Raw genomic sequence first — 18,456 nt, forward strand, 5'->3', positions numbered from 1 at the left:
CGGCCAACCCGCAGACCCCTCGCCACACAGTTTGGGAACCACTAGTGGAAACCCACCACATGCGCCCCACGATTAAAGCTTGGCTCAAGAAGCGCATGCCCCGTCAGGGGGGCGGGGTCTCAGCCGGAGTCTGTCTCAGGAGTTCTCAGCACCGGTGTCATTCGTCATTTGAGGGAGGCTCGCAGCACGATGGGGAACGGCGGTCCTCCTTTATAGAATGACAGGACAATCGGAATAAATGGCGATTTTGAAAAGGAATCGATACCAGCAATGTTTGCTGTGTTTTGTTTTGTTTATTCAACTATCAGGTTAAGTAATGTGTTTTCTTCCTGTATCTTTTCTGTGTCAGTAGTTCTTTGCAACTGCAAGAGAGTTTGAGGTCCGTGTGTGTGTGTGACCAGACATAAATCGTACCCGACCGGACGACCACAGAATGTAGCCACAACCTTTTGGGCGGATAATATACCGGGCAAAAAAAGGATGCAAGATTTAAAAAATATATAACGTAAAAGGGAAAAAATAAGTGAATATTCTGTGTAAAATGCTATGATTACATTACGTTTAGAGGAATCGAGTGACTAACTTGAGTGGCGGTGATTGTTTTTTCCAGTGTCCAGTTGATAATTCCTGCATGGACCAAAACCATGCATTCAAATATTCAAATTAACTGAAATTTTCCCAATTCAAACGGACAATTTGGCATATATTTTTTTGTCTCATCAACACTGTATTGTGTACCAAGTAACCTGAGCAATATCTGGGCTATACACTGTATCAGAGTTATTAACTGTTATTTCTATAGCTGGGCTCTACACTGTATCAGAGTTATTAACTGTTATTTCTATAGCTGGGCTCTACACTGTATCAGAGTTATTAACTGTTATTTCTATTTGAGATGTATTTATCAGGAAATACATGAAACGGTAGAGGATTTTACACTAAAAGCTATACACTGCTATAATACACTGCTATGGTAACCATGCAAGTATTGTGCAATACATAAGTGCCCAATAGAGTCCCACAGACCTGACAGTACAGGCCTAACATATCAATGCCTTCCTCGCCATCCATCCCTCCATCCTTCCTCCTCCTTCCATCTCATTAACGGTCCCCCCTCTCCTTTCCATTTCCCAGGTGTTTTTTGTTTCAGTGAGCTCTCCTTCATCACGGAACCCAGTGATGTTGTAGTAATGACCAGGGATCCAGTGACCCTGGACTGTGTGGCCCACGGTCAGCCTCCCATCACCATCAGATGGCTGAGGAATGGAGTCAGGGTAGAGGAGAGCGAACGACTACAGATCCTGTCCAACGGATCACTGTACATACCTGAGGTCAGGAGAGACGGGGAGTCAGACAAAGGGTTCTATCAATGCCTCTCTCAGAATAGATATGGAGCCATATTAAGCCAAAGATCCCGACTGACTATCACAAGTAAGTATGGAGCATGAGGTAAATACAATGTGTCACTGGAAAGCATTGTATATACCTCTTAAAAGGTATATCAAACACATCATTGGAGGTTGTATGTAGAATGCATACAGAATGTAGGTAGAACAACAACACGTTATTGAGAAAAGTCCACATGTAAAGTTTTCCATGTCATTAGAAGTTGTCCGGTGTTTTTAGGAAGTGGACAGGCCTTTTTTTAAATATATTTTTTTATTTTTTTTATTTTACCTTTATTTAACCAGGCAAGTCAGTTAAGAACAAATTCTTATTTTCAGTGGGTTAACTGCCTGTTCAGGGGTTTGAACTCGCAACCTTCCGGTTACTAGTCCAACGCTCTAACCACTAGGCTACCCTGCCACCCCTCTCCTTATTGGTGGTAAAATATTATTGTGGAGTTATAGACTTCTTTTAAAGTTTTTATAAAACATCAATTAAGTACTTCTGTACAGTCTGAAAAGTAATATGGAAGCACACACACACACACACACAGGCCTACACACTTTCACACACACACCATTTCCTGGAAAATGGGATCAGTCAGTCTGCCGTGTTCTTGTGTTGGTTCATTGTCAGTGGAGACCAGTGCTCTCTCTGTGTGATTGTCTGTCACTTTTAGCCCCTTGTCTGGCCTGCCCTGACTGTTCCTTACTGGCCCTGACTGTTCCTTACTGGCCCTGACTGTTCCTTACTGGCCCTGGCTGTTCCTTACTGGCCCTGACTGTTCCTTACTGGCCCTGACTGTTCCTTACTGGCCCTGACTGTTCCTTACTGGCCCTGACTGTTCCTTACTGGCCCTGACTGTTCCTTACTGGCCCTGACTGTTCCTGACTGTTCCTGACAGGCATTGACTGTTCCTTACTAGCCCTGACTGGCATTGACTGTTCCTTACTGGCCCTGACTGGCCTTGACTGTTCCTTACTGGCCCTGACTGGCCTTGACTGGCCCTGACTGTTCCTGACTGTTCCTTACTGGCCCTGACTGTTCCTTACTGGCCCTGACTGTTCCTGACTGTTCCTGACTGGCCCTGACTGTTCCTGACTGTTCCTTACTGGCCCTGACTGTTCCTGGCTGTTCTTTACTGGCCTTGACTGTTCCTTACTGGCCCTGACTGGCCTTGACTGGCCCTGACTGTTCCTGACTGTTCCTTACTGGCCCTGACTGTTCCTTACTGGCCCTGACTGTTCCTGACTGTTCCTGACTGGCCCTGACTGTTCCTGACTGTTCCTTACTGGCCCTGACTGTTCCTGGCTGTTCTTTACTGGCCCTGACTGTTCCTGACTGGCCCGACTGTTCCTTACTGGCCCTGACTGTTCCTTACTGGCCCTTACTGGCCCTGACTGTTCCTGACTGTTCCTTACTGGCCCTGACTGTTCCTTACTGGCCCTGACTGTTCCTTACTGGCCCTGACTGTTCCTTACTGGCCCTGACTGTTCTTTACTGTTCCTTACTGGCCCTGACTGTTCCTTACTGGCCCTGACTGTTCCTTACTGGCCCTGACTGTTCCTTACTGGCCCTGACTATTTCTTACTGGCCCTGACTGTTTCTGACTGGCCATGACGGTTCCTGACTGGCCATGACTGTTCCTGACTGGCCCTGACTGTTCCTTACTGGCCCTGACGGTTCCTGACTGTTCCTTACTGGCCCTGACTGTTCCTTACTGGCCCTGACTGTTCCTTACTGGCCCTGACTGTTCCTTACTGGCCCTGACTGTTCCTTACTGGCCCTGACTGTTCCTTACTGGCCCTGACTGTTCCTGACTGGCCCTGACGGTTCCTGACTGTTCCTTACTGGCCCTGACGGTTCCTGACTATTCCTTACTGGCCCTGACGGTTCCTGACTGTTCCTTACTGGCCCTGACGGTTCCTGACAGTTCCTTACTGGCCCTGACGGTTCCTGACAGTTCCTTACTGGCCCTGACGGTTCCTGACTGTTCCTTACTGGCCCTGACTGTTCCTTACTGGCCCTGACTGTTCCTTACTGGCCCTGGCTGTTCCTTACTGGCCCTGGCTGTTCCTTACTGGCCCTGACGGTTCCTGACTGTTCCTTACTGGCCCTGACGGTTCCTGACTATTCCTTACTGGCCCTGACGGTTCCTGACAGTTCCTTACTGGCCCTGACGGTTCCTGACTGTTCCTTACTGGCCCTGACTGTTCCTTACTGGCCCTGACTGTTCCTTACTGGCCCTGACTGTTCCTTACTGGCCCTGGCTGTTCCTTACTGGCCCTGGCTGTTCCTTACTGGCCCTGACTGTTCCTTACTGGCCCTGACTGTTCCTTACTGGCCCTGACTGTTCCTTACTGGCCCTGACGGTTCCTTACTGGCCCTGACTGTTCCTTACTGGCCCTGGCTGTTCCTTACTGGCCCTGGCTGTTCCTTACTGGCCCTGACTGTTCCTTACTGGCCCTGACTGTTCCTTACTGGCCCTGACGGTTCCTTACTGGCCCTGACTGTTCCTTACTGGCCCTGACTGTTCCTTACTGGCCCTGACTGTTCCTGACTGGCCCTGACTGTTCCTTACTGGCCCTGACGGTTCCTGACTGGCCCTGACGGTTCCTGACTGGCCATGACGGTTCCTGACTGGCCCTGACTGTTCCTTACTGGCCCTGACTGTTCCTTACTGGCCCTGACTGTTCCTTACTGGCCCTGACTGTTCCTTACTGGCCCTGACTGTTCCTTACTGGCCCTGACTGTTCCTTACTGGCCCTGACTGTTCCTTACTGGCCCTGACTGTTCTTGACTGTTCCTGACAGGCATTGACTGTTCCTTACTAGCCCTGACTGGCATTGACTGTTCCTTACTGGCCCTGACTGGCCTTGACTGGCCCTGACTGTTCCTGACTGTTCCTTACTGGCCCTGACTGTTCCTTACTGGCCCTGACTGTTCCTGACTGTTCCTGACTGTTCCTTACTGGCCCTGACTGTTCCTTACTGGCCCTGACTGTTCCTTACTGGCCCTGACTGTTCCTGGCTGTTCTTTACTGGCCCCGACTGTTCCTGAGTGGCCCTGGCTGTTCTTGACTGTTCCTTACTGGCCCTGACTGTTCCTTACTGGCCCTGACTGTTCCTTACTGGCCCTGACTGTTCCTTACTGGCCCTGGCTGTTCCTTACTGGCCCTGGCTGTTCCTTACTGGCCCTGACTGTTCCTTACTGGCCCTGACTGTTCCTTACTGGCCCTGACTGTTCCTTACTGGCCCTGACTGTTCCTGACTGTTCCTTACTGGCCCTGACCGTTCCTTACTGGCCCTGACTATTTCTTACTGGCCCTGACTGTTTCTGACTGGCCATGACGGTTCCTGACTGGCCATGACTGTTCCTTACTGGCCCTGACGGTTCCTGACTGTTCCTTACTGGCCCTGACGGTTCCTGACTGTTCCTTACTGGCCCTGACGGTTCCTGACTGTTCCTTACTGTTCCTTACTGGCCCTGACTGTTCCTTACTGGCCCTGGCTGTTCCTTACTGGCCCTGACTGTTCCTTACTGGCCCTGGCTGTTCCTTACTGGCCCTGACGGTTCCTGACTGTTCCTTACTGGCCCTGACGGTTCCTGACTGTTCCTTACTGGCCCTGACGGTTCCTGACTGTTCCTTACTGGCCCTGACGGTTCCTGACAGTTCCTTACTGTTCCTTACTGGCCCTGACTGTTCCTTACTGGCCCTGACTGTTCCTTACTGGCCCTGACTGTTCCTTACTGGCCCTGACTGTTCCTTACTGGCCCTGACTGTTCCTTACTGGCCCTGGCTGTTCCTTACTGGCCCTGGCTGTTCCTTACTGGCCCTGACTGTTCCTTACTGGCCCTGACTGTTCCTTACTGGCCCTGACTGTTCCTTACTGGCCCTGACGGTTCCTTACTGGCCCTGACTGTTCCTTACTGGCCCTGGCTGTTCCTTACTGGCCCTGACTGTTCCTTACTGGCCCTAACTGTTCCTTACTGGCCCTGACTGTTCCTTACTGGCCCTGACTGTTCCTTACTGGCCCTGACTGTTCCTTACTGGCCCTGACTGTTCCTTACTGGCCCTGACTTTTCCTTACTGGCCCTAAATGTTCCTTACTGGCCCTGACTGTTCCTTACTGGCCCTGACTGTTCCTTACTGGCCCTGACTGTTCCTTACTGGCCCTGACGGTTCCTGACTGGCCATGACGGTTCCTGACTGGCCATGACGGTTCCTGACTGTTCCTTACTGGCCCTGACTGTTCCTTACTGGCCCTGACTGTTCCTTACTGGCCCTGACTGTTCCTTACTGGCCCTGACGGTTCCTGACAGTTCCTTACTGGCCCTGACGGTTCCTGACTGTTCCTTACTGGCCCTGACGGTTCCTTACTGGCCCTGACGGTTCCTGACTGTTTTTACTGGCCCTGACGGTTCCTGACGGTTCCTTACTGGCCCTGACGGTTCCTGACTGTTTCTTACTGGCCCTGACGGTTCCTGACTGGCCCTGACGGTTCCTTACTGGCCCTGACGGTTCCTGACTGGCCCTAAAGAAAAGACTCTGTTGCAGGGCATTAGTTTGTCCACATCTCAGTGGACAGGACAGCTGTCCAGATCTATGGTCTATTGAGCATCATCAGGCCAGTTCTTAGACACAACCACATGGGTTGGCTTCGTTTAGTCTGGTTTATCTTTTTGGTAGGATATTTTTTTCATATTTTCCTGTAGGACATAATTTAGAGATGGGGGGGCGATATTTTAAGTATCACATATTCCTTGTTTATCAAAAGCAACACCAATATCAATGTTGCTTAGTTTATTGTAAGTTTTGATAATAGTTGTTAGATCTGGCAATGATGAGTGTGGCTCCTAAAGGGTTAAAGGTTTTGGCCAGCCGTATGGAGGCTGGGGAGGCAGAGGTTGGAGGAGGGGCATCTCTCTTTCTCTCTGCTGCTCCCCATCATTCCCAGAGGCCCAGAGAGGTCAAGGGTTGCATGGGAAAGTCTTTGTGATGTCACCGCCTGGCCTAGCCTGCTCTGAGCTCTGTGCTGGGTCTGGGGGTTGCCCTGTCCTGCTGTCCTCTGTCCTGCTGTCCTCTGTCCTTTCACTAGTCCGTTGGTCCTTTCAGTGGCTCTCTAGTTGCTGACCTCTCCCACACTCACTATCATTGTCAAGGGCAACTCTATTGTTCTATGTATGTATAGACTAGGCCCGATCTGTCATGCGGGTGACGAGGTTGTATTATCGAACATCTGGAGAAGAAAAAAAAATGCTCAGGAAAGGAAAGCTACAAGAGTTTTGTGATGTTTATTGTTACGTCTGATTTCAGTTTGACAACAGTCCGTGTTACACCACTGATGTCATAGAGCAACGTGTTTTATGACATCACACTACACCAGCATCTTTACAATCGTACTACAACAACACTGCTTCATATTCTAAAACAAAACAAATAACAAAAAAACGAAGTCTCTTTTTTTTGGGGGGTAGACAATAGCTGACCAGACCGATAACAGTCTTCGATCCGACCAGGTCCCCCCCCCCCCCAATTTGGGCTGAAATTGGATGGACATGGGGGGCTGGGTTTGAACCCTGACCTCCTTTAAGGGAACCTTTGTGCAGTCTGACCTGTCCATTGATCTGCTGTTTACGACAAAGCTAGACTGGGCTGACCATATTAGTGGAGTAGTCTGCTGCCCGGGCCACACCCCCCAACATGGCTGTTGGGGGGGTGTGGCCTGGCCTCTTTATCTATGGGTGGGCATTTAGATCATCTTAGCAGGGCCCAGGGTAGTTGGCTCTGGGTGGTGAGGACCTAGGCCTACATTCCATGCTGCCATTGTTTTCAAGATGTTTCTCATGTTATAAAAAAATCATTTTAACATTTTTTTTATTTTTACACTCCCCCCTTTTTCTTCCCAATTTCGATCTTGTCTCGTCGCTGCAACTCCCCAACGTGCTCGGGAGAGGCGAAGGTCGAGTCATGCGTCCCCCGAAACATGACCCGCCAAACCGTGTTCCTTAACCCGGAACCCGGTTGCACCAATGTGTTGGAGGAAACACCACTCAACTGATGGCCGTAGTCAGCTTGCAGGCGCCCGGCCCGCCCCAAGGAGTCAGTAGAGCACGATGAGCCAAGTAAGGCCCCTCCTGGCAAAACCCTCCCCTAACCCGGACGACGCTCTGTCAATTGTGCGTCTCCCTATGGGACTCCCAGTCACAGCCGGTTGTGACACAGCCTGGGATCGAACCCAGGTCTGTAGTAACACCTCAAGCACTGCGATGCAGTACCTTAGACCGCTGCACCACTCAGGAGGCCCTTAACATTTTAATAAGATATTTAGGTGATTATCATAGGCAATGGGGAAGGCAGCCACTTAATTGCTGTTCTCACCAATCCAGGGCAAGGATGACCTTCTCAGCATTAGGTTTAGCTTTTATTTGTGTACAATATTGTTCTTATTAGGCTTCAAATTAAATAGGAAATATTTTTTATTCAAATCTGCTTTAGAGCAAAATTTATATGTTGACTTTAATAGGAGAAACTAGTCATTGATTTTCTGTGACTGGGGTCTGTAACATGGTATTGGCCTGGTCCTGTGACTGGGGTCTTTAACATGGTATGGTCCTGTGACTGGAGTCTTTAACATGGTATTGATCTGGTCCTGTGACTGGGGTCTTTAACATGGTTTTGACCTGGTCCTGTGACTGGGGTCTTTAACATGGTATTGGCCTGGTCCTGTGACTGGGGTCTTTAACATGGTATTGATCTGGTCCTGTGACTGGGGTCTTTAACATGGTATTGACCTGGTCCTGTGACTGGGGTATTTAACATGGAATTGACCTGGTCCTGTAACATGGTATTGACCTGGTCCTGTGACTGGGGTCTTTAACATGGTATTGGCTTGGTCCTGTGACGGGTCTTTAACATGGTTTTGACCAGGTCCTGTGACTGGGGTCTTTAACATGGTATTGATCTGGACCTGGTCCTGTGACTGGGGTCTTTAACATGGCATTGGCTTGGTCCTGTGACGGGTCTTTAACATGGTTTTGACCTGTTCCTGTGACTGGGGTCTTTAACATGGTATTGATCTGGTCCTGTGACTGGGGTCTTTAACATGGTATGGTCCTGTGACTGGGGTCATTAACATGGTTTTGACCTGTTCCTGTGACTGGGGTCTTTAACATGGTATTGATCTGGACCTGGTCCTGTGACTTCGGTCTTTAACATGGCATTGGCTTGGTCCTGTGACTGGGGTCTTTAACATGGTTTTGACCACGTCCTGTGACTGGGGTCTTTAACATGGTTTTGACCTGATCCTGTGACTGGGGTCTTTAACATGGTATTGATCTGGTCCTGTGACTGGGGTCTTTAACATGGTATGGTCCTGTGACTGGGGTCTTTAACATGGTATTGACCTGGTCCTGTGACTGGGGTCTTTAACATGGTATTGACCTGGTCCTGTGACTGGGGTCTTTAACATGGTATGGTCCTGTGACTGGGGTCTTTAACATGGTTTTCACCTGTTCCTGTGACTGGGGTCTTTAATATGGTATTGATCTGGACCTGGTCCTGTGACTGGGGTCTTTAATATGGCATTGGCTTGGTCCTGTGACGGGTATTTAACATGGTATGGTCCTGTGACTGGGGTCTTTAACATGGTATTGACCAGGTCCTGTGACTGGGGTCTTTAACATGGTATGGTCCTGTGACTGGGGTCTTTAACATGGTATTGACCAGGTCCTGTGACTGGGGTCTTTAACATGGTATTGGCCTGGTCCTGTGACTGGGGTCTTTAACATGGTATTGGCCTGGTCCTGTGACTGGGGTCTTTAACATGGTATTGGCCTGGTCATGTGACTGGGGTCTTTAACATGGTATTGGCCTGGTCCTGTGACTGGGGTCTTTAACATGGTATTGGCCTGGTCCTGTGACTGGGGTCTTTAACATGGTATTGGCCTGGTCCTGTGACTGGGGTCTTTAACATGGTATTGGCCTGGTCCTGTGACTGGGGTCTTTAACATGGTATTGACCTGGTCCTGTGACTGGGGTCTTTAACAAGGTATTGGCCTGGTCATGTGACTGAGAGGGTCAGATGTGTTATCACTAAAAACACACATATTGAAGGTTAAAAGTATTACCTATATGCTTCCAGTGGATTTGTGTGAGTTTTAGGGTATGCTTATGGAAAGATTCCTAGTTAACATCACTGAGCTCATCACTCAGCCATCCTGACTCAAATGGACACGACGTTAGTTTCTGTTGTTTCCAATGACACATTACGTACTCAATGGTCGGGCAGACAGAACCTTCTTAGTGTTCGTTATTGAAGATCTCTGTGAGGATTCATTATCATACTTTTATTATTTATATTCCTCCTCTTCCTCCGCCTCCTCCTTCTTCTTCATCTATCTGCAGTCTTAAAGCCTTATCTCCTGAGAGCCAGCCCATTGATTCGTGTTAATTTATGACCGATCATCATTCAATGCCATTCTCCCATCGATCTATTGATTGTTCTATTGATCCGGCCAGCTGACCAGCTGCACAGATGATTGGCTCAAAGACAAGAGCGTGGTGGCTGGGATGTATTAAACTCCCTCGTGGGTTCAGATCACATTTATCAATGGATCAGGATTTGACAAGACTTGACCTTATATCTTCAAACTATTAGATTGAAAGGTGAATATTCAAATTCCCAAGCAAAGTTGTTGAAATCAATGCAGACGTTTTGTGAAGCACTTGATAACAAGTTCATCAGAGAAACGTTTTTAAATGGTTAGGGTCCTACAGACCTTCCAGTCAGCCATTTGTTCTTAACTGCCTCACCTGGACTCAATGGTAAAGTAAATAAATACATTTGAATATGTTGCACCAGTTTGCATCTAGAACTCATGAACTCCCTGGTTATTCTATGCGTGTTCTAAGGGCAGTCTGAGTGTTCTAAGGGCAGTCTGTGTGTTCTGGGGGCAGTCTGTGTGTTCTGGGGGCAGTCTGTGTGTTCTGAGGGCAGTCTGTGTTCTGAGGGCAGTCTGTGTTCTGAGGGCAGTCTGTGTGTTCTGAGGGCAGTCTGTGTGTTCTGGGGGCAGTCTGTGTGTTCTGGGGGCAGTCTGTGTGTTCTGGGGGCAGTCTGTGTGTTCTGGGGGCAGTCTGTGTGTTCTGGGGGCAGTCTGTGTGTTCTGGGGGCAGTCTGTGTGTTCTGGGGGCAGTCTGTGTGTTCTGAGGGCAGTCTGTGTGTTCTAAGGGCAGTCTGTGTTCTGAGGGCAGTCTGTGTGTTCTGAGGGCAGTCTGTGTGTTCTGGGGGCAGTCTGTGTGTTCTGAGGGCAGTCTGTGGTCTAAGGGCAGTCTGTGTGTTCTGAGGGCAGTCTGTGTGTTCTGAGGGCAGTCTGTGTGTTCTGAGTGCAGTCTGTGTGTTCTGAGGGCAGTCTGTGTGTTCTGAGGGCAGTCTGTGTGTTCTGAGGGCAGTCTGTGTGTTCTGAGGGCAGTCTGTGTGTTCTGAGGGCAGTCTGTGTGTTCTGAGGGCAGTCTGTGTGTTCTAAGGGCAGTTTAGAACATTGAGCCTCGCGGGCAGAAATACATTGAGTCTTACGTTGAGTGACCACTTCCTTTGGCCAGACTGTGTGTTGTGGAGAGTCAATACCAAACAGAGTGACCACTGCTTCCTTTGGCCAGACTGTGTGTTGTAGAGAGTCAATACCAAACAGAGTGACCACTGCTTCCTTTGGCCAGACTGTGTGTTGTGGAGAGTCAATACCAAACAGAGTGACCACTGCTTCCTTTGGCCAGACTGTGTGTTGTGGAGAGTCAATACCAAACAGAGTGACCACTGCTTCCTTTGGCCAGACTGTGTGTTGTGGAGAGTCAATACCAAACAGAGTGACCACTGCTTCCTTTGGCCAGACTGTGTGTTGTAGAGAGTCAATACCAAACAGAGTGACCACTGCTTCCTTTGGCCAGACTGTGTGTTGTGTCCCATAGCTAATTGCTCTTTCATTGTGTGCTCCAGATATCTCAGCGTTCGTGGCGCATCCTGTGCTTTTGGAGGTGACTGAGGGTTCCGTGGCCAGGTTCACCTGTCAGGTGACCTCTAACCCTCCTGCCAGCGTGACCTGGGAGCTAGACCAAAGCACACTACCGCTGGAGACAGACAGGTACAGTATATATGAATATCAGGCCAAAACTGTTTAGGGTCTGCAGCTGGACCACGCTTACCTTGACCACGAGTTGTGGTCAAGAAGCATTTGTCATTCCACTCCATATCTGTATAGTTTTTAACATATTCTTCAAATTAGACTAGTATGGTATTAATATGTTACTTGTTCTTTATGTTAGGGTACAATTCAATATACAAGACCGCATTTGTCTCTTGAGTTTACTTCAATCTCATCGCTTTTTTTTGGGGGGGGGTTGTGTTTATACTGTTCAATCAGGTCCTGGTACTAACTATCACGGACTATACCGTGTCTCTCTAGAATCACAGTCCTGCCCAACGGAGTTCTCCAGATCCACAACGTCCAGCTAGAGGATGCTGGGAAGTACCGCTGTGTGGCCACCAATATCGGCAACCGCGTCAACAGCAGTGAGGCAACGCTCTCCGTTATTAAACCAGGTAATTGAGAATAAGAACTGTCAACAACACATTTATTCAATAAAGGAAGCAATCTGTGTATTTCTCCTATGGACAGCTGTATCATGTCTCCACTTCCTGGTATATTTCCATTAATGTACATAGAAACGTTGTTTATTGCTTTAATGCTTACTTGACATGTGTCTTGGTCTTCCTGTCCGTTTCAGGTGTTGGCCCTAAGCCCCGTCAGACGCCCCGGATCGTAGCGGGCCCCCAGAATGTGACGGTGTCCCTCCACCACACTGTGGTTCTGGAGTGTATCGCTACGGGCAACCCCAGACCCATCATATCCTGGAGCCGAGCCGACAGTAAACCCATTGACGTGTACAATGCCAGGGTGCTGGGCAGGTAAGACAGACATACACCATGGATGGTTTTTGAATCACGCTTCAACTGAGAATCAACGATCTGACGTTCGCCCCCCCAATACTTCTGTTTACTTCGTTCGTGGCCGTCTGTACCTTTAATCAACGTCCTATCTAGCTTGGCCTTTTCAATCAGTGGTTGTATTAGTATTATTTAAGACATCCGTTGTGTTTTACGTTCTTTTGTTTTACTACGGTGTTTTGTTTTAATGGTAAAAGTGTGTTTCAAATGTGTTTTTCTGTCAGTGGGAACCTCTTGATCAGTAATGTGAAGCCTCAGCACAATGGAGTCTACATCTGTAGAGCCTCCACACCAGGAACTCGTAACTACACCAACGCTGCTGCCAACCTCACCGTGCTCGGTGGGTACAATACTTTGGGTACATTTCCTTCCTGCACAACAGAATAAGCCTGTTCAGCCGATAATCTTCGTTGAAAGTGTTTTTTTTGTTGTGGTTGTCCAGGATTGGCTTAAATCTGTGTCTCCGATTCCAGAATCTTATGCCCGTATTCATTGCTCCAATATACAGTGGGGCAAAAAAGTAGTTAGTCAGCCACCAATTGTGCAAGTTCTCCCACTTAAAAAGATGAGAGGCCTGTAATTTTCATCATAGGTACACTTCAACTATTACCGACAAAATGAAAAAAAAATCCAGAAAATCACATTGTAAGATTTTTAATGAATTTATTTGCAAATTATGGTGGAAAATAATAATAATAATAATGATGAAAATTACAGGCCTCTCTCATATTTTTAAGTGGGAGAACTTGCACAATTGGTGGCTGACTAAATACTTGTTTACCCCACTGTGTGTGTTTTCAGACAATGTAAAGTACTGGAATCACAGAGATCGAACTGTTATATTGTCTTTGACCTCAACCATCATCCGTGTATGTTTTGGATGGGATTGAATAGTGTTTTTTCAGACGCTTAAAGAGCTTTATAATGTAAAGGAGGAAACTAACCTCATCTACCAGTTAAAGGGGAAACTAACCTCATCTACCAGTTAAAGGGGAAGCTAACCTCATCTACCAGTTAAAGGGGAAACTAACCTCATCTACCAGTTAAAGGGGAAACTAACCTCATCTACCAGTTAAAGGGGAAACTAACCTCATCTACCAGTTAAAGAGGGAAACTAACCTCATCTACCAGTTAAAGGAAACTAACCTCATCTACCAGTTAAAGGGGAAACTAACCTCATCTACCAGTTAAAGGAGGAAACTAACCTCATCTACCAGTTAAAGGAGGAAACTAACCTCATCTACCAGTTAAAGGAGGAAACTAACCTCATCTACCAGTTAAAGGGGAAGCTAACCTCATCTACCAGTTAAAGGGGAAACCTAACCTCATCTACCCGTTGTTATGTCCCTCCAGAGCCTCCGTCCATGGTGGAGAGGCCAGAGAGCCAGACTCGTCCCAGGGCTGGCACTGCCCGTTTCATCTGCCAGGCTCAGGGTGTGCCCCCACCTCGCATCACCTGGCTGAAAAATGGAGAGGAGGTGCACCTGAACGGCAGGATCAAGATGTACAACAGGTAGAACCTTAACGTCTTCCACCTTATTAAACTTAGTAGACAATTCACCACTTATCCCTAAACAAATCAAAATAGATTTCGCTGTTTCATTATCTTTTAGATTAGAACACCTCACAGTATCAGTATAACAAGAACAGATTGTAGTCATAGTGCCCTACAATACATTTGAGGAAATCTAATCACAATGTCTACATAACAAAAACTGTACAAAGGGGAATTGGGAGAACCCCCCCCCCCATTTCCTGATTGTACTCGATGTTCACTAATTCTGTGTTTCCCTCCACAGTAAACTGGTGATCACTCAGATCATCCCGGAGGATGATGCCATCTACCAGTGTGTGGCGGAGAACGAGCAGGGCAGCGTTCTGTCCCTGGCACGCCTCATCGTGGTGATGTCTGAGGACCGGCCCAGCGCGCCCAGGAACATCCACGCTGAAACCATCTCCTCCTCAGCCATCCTACTGGCCTGGGAGAGACCCATCTACAACGCTGACAAAGTCATTGCTTACTCTGTACACTACATGAAAGCTGAGGGTAAATGACTTGTTATAAGCCTGTATGAGCCTTAATAATGTCCTTATTACAGATGTAGGATCTTAATTTGAGCAAGTTTGCTACAGCAGGAATTATTATTATGTGGATTCTAATTAATGGACATTTTTGGAAAGGGTTGAAATATATTTCATTCGGGCAAATCAAGTCTGGCGTTTCAAAGTGGAAATTACAAACTTTAGAAGCCTTTTTAAACCTCAAAAACATTGGAAGTTTGCATTCCCTGCCGAGCAGGAATATTCTCAGGAACAAAATAGTGATCAAATTAAGATCCTACATCTGTATAATGCTGACAATAAATCATCACATACTCTGTACACTACATGAATCCTGAAGGCAGGAGTAAAGACAGGGAGAGGGAGAAATGAACATGTCGTCTTACAAGGATAGATGACAAAAGGAATGTCCACAAGCCACAGCTATCGGATCTCTCTAGGAAAAGAGATGAGTTATCGGAAGGGACATTCTGGTTAAAACACGATAACAAATATTGTTTGATATGTGGGCGTTCTCAAGAAATCACTGGCGAGAATAATAGAGGCGTGGAAAAGGTTGCTTTTTCTTCATACATTCATCTATTCTGTCCAGAAAATAATTTAATTTAAAATATATATATATATATTTTGTACCAATATGTTACAGGCGCCAAAGGTCACTAAGAACTGTTGCAAATTGTGGTTGAACTTGTTGAACTTCACAATGAAGGTATTGAAAGGAGTGAGTCCAGTCCATTTCAATAGACTATGGAGGCAGGCAGGGCTCTCACCTCTACGGCTCTAGTAGTCTAATGTGTGACCAGCTTTCCTTGGAGGCCATCTGTTGTCGCCACGGCGAGGTCGAGGTTTAAACCGGAAGAATGGCCAACGCTCCAAAATAACAATAGCTACGGCGCGCCATTGTCCACCCTCAACCTTCTCAACCACACCGCTCTCGCTCTTAAAGGGACAGGACACCATTTTCTTTAAGCCTGATATAATGGTTTTGAAATAGGACTTACTCTGTCTACTATATTCCAGACCAAACAGACCTCCAAACACTTGTAATGTTAGAAGATAAAATCTACAAACTATCAAAAATAAAGAAAGACACACTCCATATATAAACTCCCAGCAATTGAATGGGTATTTACCAACATTTTGACATCACTGTGCCTTCCTCAGGGTCCACAAGGAGATTAGGACTGTTTGAAGCCTTTAGGCAGGAAAGACATGTTACAGATTAGGACTGTTTGAGGCCTGTGGGCAGGAAAGACATGTTACAGGTTAGGACTGTTTGAGGCCTTTAGGCAGGAAAGACATGTTACAGGTTAGGACTGTTTGAGGCCTGTGGGCAGGAAAGACATGTTACAGGTTAGGACTGTTTGAGGCCTTTAGGCAGGAAAGACATGTTACAGGTTAGGACTGTTTGAGGCCTTTAGGCAGGAAAGACATGTTACAGGTTAGGACTGTTTGAGGCCTTTAGGCAGGAAAGACATGTTACAGGTTAGGACTGTTTGAGGCCTTTAGGCAGGTGTTACAGGTTAGGACTGTTTGAGGCCTTTAGGCAGGAAAGACATGTTACAGGAAAGACATGTTACAGGTTAGGACTGTTTGAGGCCTTTAGGCAGGAAAGACATGTTACAGGTTAGGACTGTTTGAGGCCTTTAGGCAGGAAAGACATGTTACAGGTTAGGACTGTTTGAGGCCTTTAGGCAGGAAAGACATGTTACAGGTTAGGACTGTTTGAGGCCTTTAGGCAGGAAAGACATGTTACAGGTTAGGACTGTTTGAGGCCTTTAGGCAGGAAAGACACAGGGAATGTGACTCTGCTCTGCATTAGGTCAATGTTTACAGAAAATCTTAGGGGCAAGAGAGACTATTAGCAGAAAGACTACCCAGAAAACCAGAAACATTCCCGGATCATTAGCTAAGATTCCCTGTAATAGTCCAAGGGCCACCTACCAAAATTGTGTTGCTCCGTGACCCAGAAAATTTAACTGTATATAGTGTTATACGTAATGATTCAAAACTTGTAAAAGTTGCACATACATTTTTTTCCTTTAATCAAAGTTATGATATTTAGCATCAAAAACACAGTTTCACTTTGGTTACTTTTGTTGCACACTGGCTCACAGAACATCTCGGTTAATATAAGGCTCTTTGGGCAGCTGTACTTCGCCTACAAGGGCCATCATTGCCCTTTCCTGCTAGCTAAACTAAAGACAGGTCAACGTTTGCTAGCTTACACTGCTCTCAAAACATGCAAGAGTCCCGACAACTAAATAAAATACTGTTCTGGTATCTGAGATGTTGGTTGTTGTTGCTATTTAGCTTCTTATCTCGCATTGTTTTTGGATTCCTCCGGTCCGGCGTTTCTTTTTGCAAACATGGACAATGGAATGTGTGTAACAATGGTAACCAAGATGGAGCATGGCAACCTCATAATGTTGCTAAGGGAAATTACCCAAAATGGGATATGATTTTGAAATTGTACCTTTTTTTAAATGTATAAAATTTTAATTAATTTGCCATTTTTACAAGTTGTAGATCACAAATTCTTCAACTTAATTACAATTATCTACGAAATGATGTTGCCATTTTCCAGTTCTGTTTCAAGGGTGGGTAGCCCTTTGACTACAAGTTATAGTCAAGGTTTTATCTAACGTTAGGATGATAACATCCCCCCCCCAAAAAAAAACAATCAAACAATGTTTTTTAAAATGAAATATCCGTAGAACGTTCTCCTAACTATAATGTTGTGCACAACATCTGTAACAGCCACCCACAGAACATTCCCCAAACGTTCTAATTAGGTTTCCAGATCATGGAATAACACATATTTTGAGCATACTGTCGCGCAAACAAAATGTAAGAGCAACGTTCACAGAACCAATTTTGGTTTGCTGGGTAGTTTACCCAAACAGTGAATCCAATTTGTTTATATACCACAGGGTTATGAAGATCTCTGGTCTTTATATTTTATATCTATTTTATTTGTTTTTATTTCTCATTTATTTAACCAGGTCCCTTTTAGGTATTTCCTCTGTTTTCATTTCATTTCATTTAAGTCATTTAGCAGACGCTCTTATCCAGAGCAGGGAGCCCTACATTTGAAGCGTCTTAGACGTTACGTTAAACCAATGCTTTTCATCTGCTCCCTATCCGTTCCAGGACTAAACAATGAGGAGTATCAGGCAGTGATCGGCAACGACACGACCAGCTACGTCATAGATGACCTGGAGCCAGCCTGGAACTACTCTTTCTACATGGTGGCCTATATGCCGATGGGAGCTAGCCGTATGTCTGACCGAGTCTGTCAACACACTCTGGAGGACGGTGAGTAAAGGCCATACAAATTTGGAATAATAATAATAATAAAATATACTTGAGTTGAGCAGTAGAGGACAGGGACTCAATGATTCCTGTCACTAAATCGCTTCATTTGAGATAATATTGACGTAATATTCAGGAAAACGATGCGAGTCAATATATTATCGTATTACTATTTATTATATTGAATATACATATTCACTTGCATTATTCTTCAGATATTGGCTCTTCTGAAGAAGGTTTTTACCTTTTGTAATGATGTTAAACATGTTATGTGATTGTTTTACCTGGATTAGTTGATGCACTGATTGGAAGTCGCTTTGGAAATTAGAATCTGTTAAATGACTAATATATAATGATGTATATGATGTCGCTCTTCCTGTTCCCTCAGTGCCCCTACGTACCCCGGAGCTCAGTCTGACCAGCCACAGCCCTACAGACATCCAGGTGTCGTGGCAACCCCTGTCCACCAAACTGTCCCGTGGTAACATCTGGGCCTACCGACTCTCCTACCGCACGGCCGCAGACGCCACGGTTCTGTCTGTGGAACTGGCCCAGAACAACACCCAGTACCTCCTCGGTGACCTTCAGCCTGATACCATCTACCTTCTCCGGATCTCTGCAGCCACCAGGGTGGGGTGGTGTGAACCCTCCTCCTGGACCTCCCACCGCACTCCCAATACCTCCAGTAATAAAG

At 46.6% G+C, this 18,456-nt stretch overlaps 1 protein-coding gene across 1 annotated transcript in view; it reads left to right on the forward strand.

Moving 5' to 3' along the window:
- Positions 1–1,145: 1,145 nt before the first annotated feature.
- Positions 1,146–18,456, forward strand: part of LOC124031991 (protogenin A-like) — a 66,999-nt gene continuing 49,688 nt past the window's right edge. Inside the window, exons 1-9 of the mRNA XM_046343902.1 lie at positions 1,146–1,431; positions 11,379–11,523; positions 11,845–11,981; positions 12,167–12,347; positions 12,611–12,726; positions 13,740–13,899; positions 14,186–14,433; positions 17,601–17,765; positions 18,151–18,456. Of these exons, the coding sequence (XP_046199858.1) occupies positions 1,191–1,431; positions 11,379–11,523; positions 11,845–11,981; positions 12,167–12,347; positions 12,611–12,726; positions 13,740–13,899; positions 14,186–14,433; positions 17,601–17,765; positions 18,151–18,456 (1,699 nt within the window). The 5' untranslated portion in view covers positions 1,146–1,190. The remainder of the gene's footprint in view (positions 1,432–11,378; positions 11,524–11,844; positions 11,982–12,166; positions 12,348–12,610; positions 12,727–13,739; positions 13,900–14,185; positions 14,434–17,600; positions 17,766–18,150) is intronic.

The sequence above is a fragment of the Oncorhynchus gorbuscha genome, linkage group LG01 (genome assembly GCF_021184085.1).
Source record: "Oncorhynchus gorbuscha isolate QuinsamMale2020 ecotype Even-year linkage group LG01, OgorEven_v1.0, whole genome shotgun sequence".
Taxonomy (NCBI): Eukaryota; Metazoa; Chordata; class Actinopteri; order Salmoniformes; family Salmonidae; genus Oncorhynchus; species Oncorhynchus gorbuscha.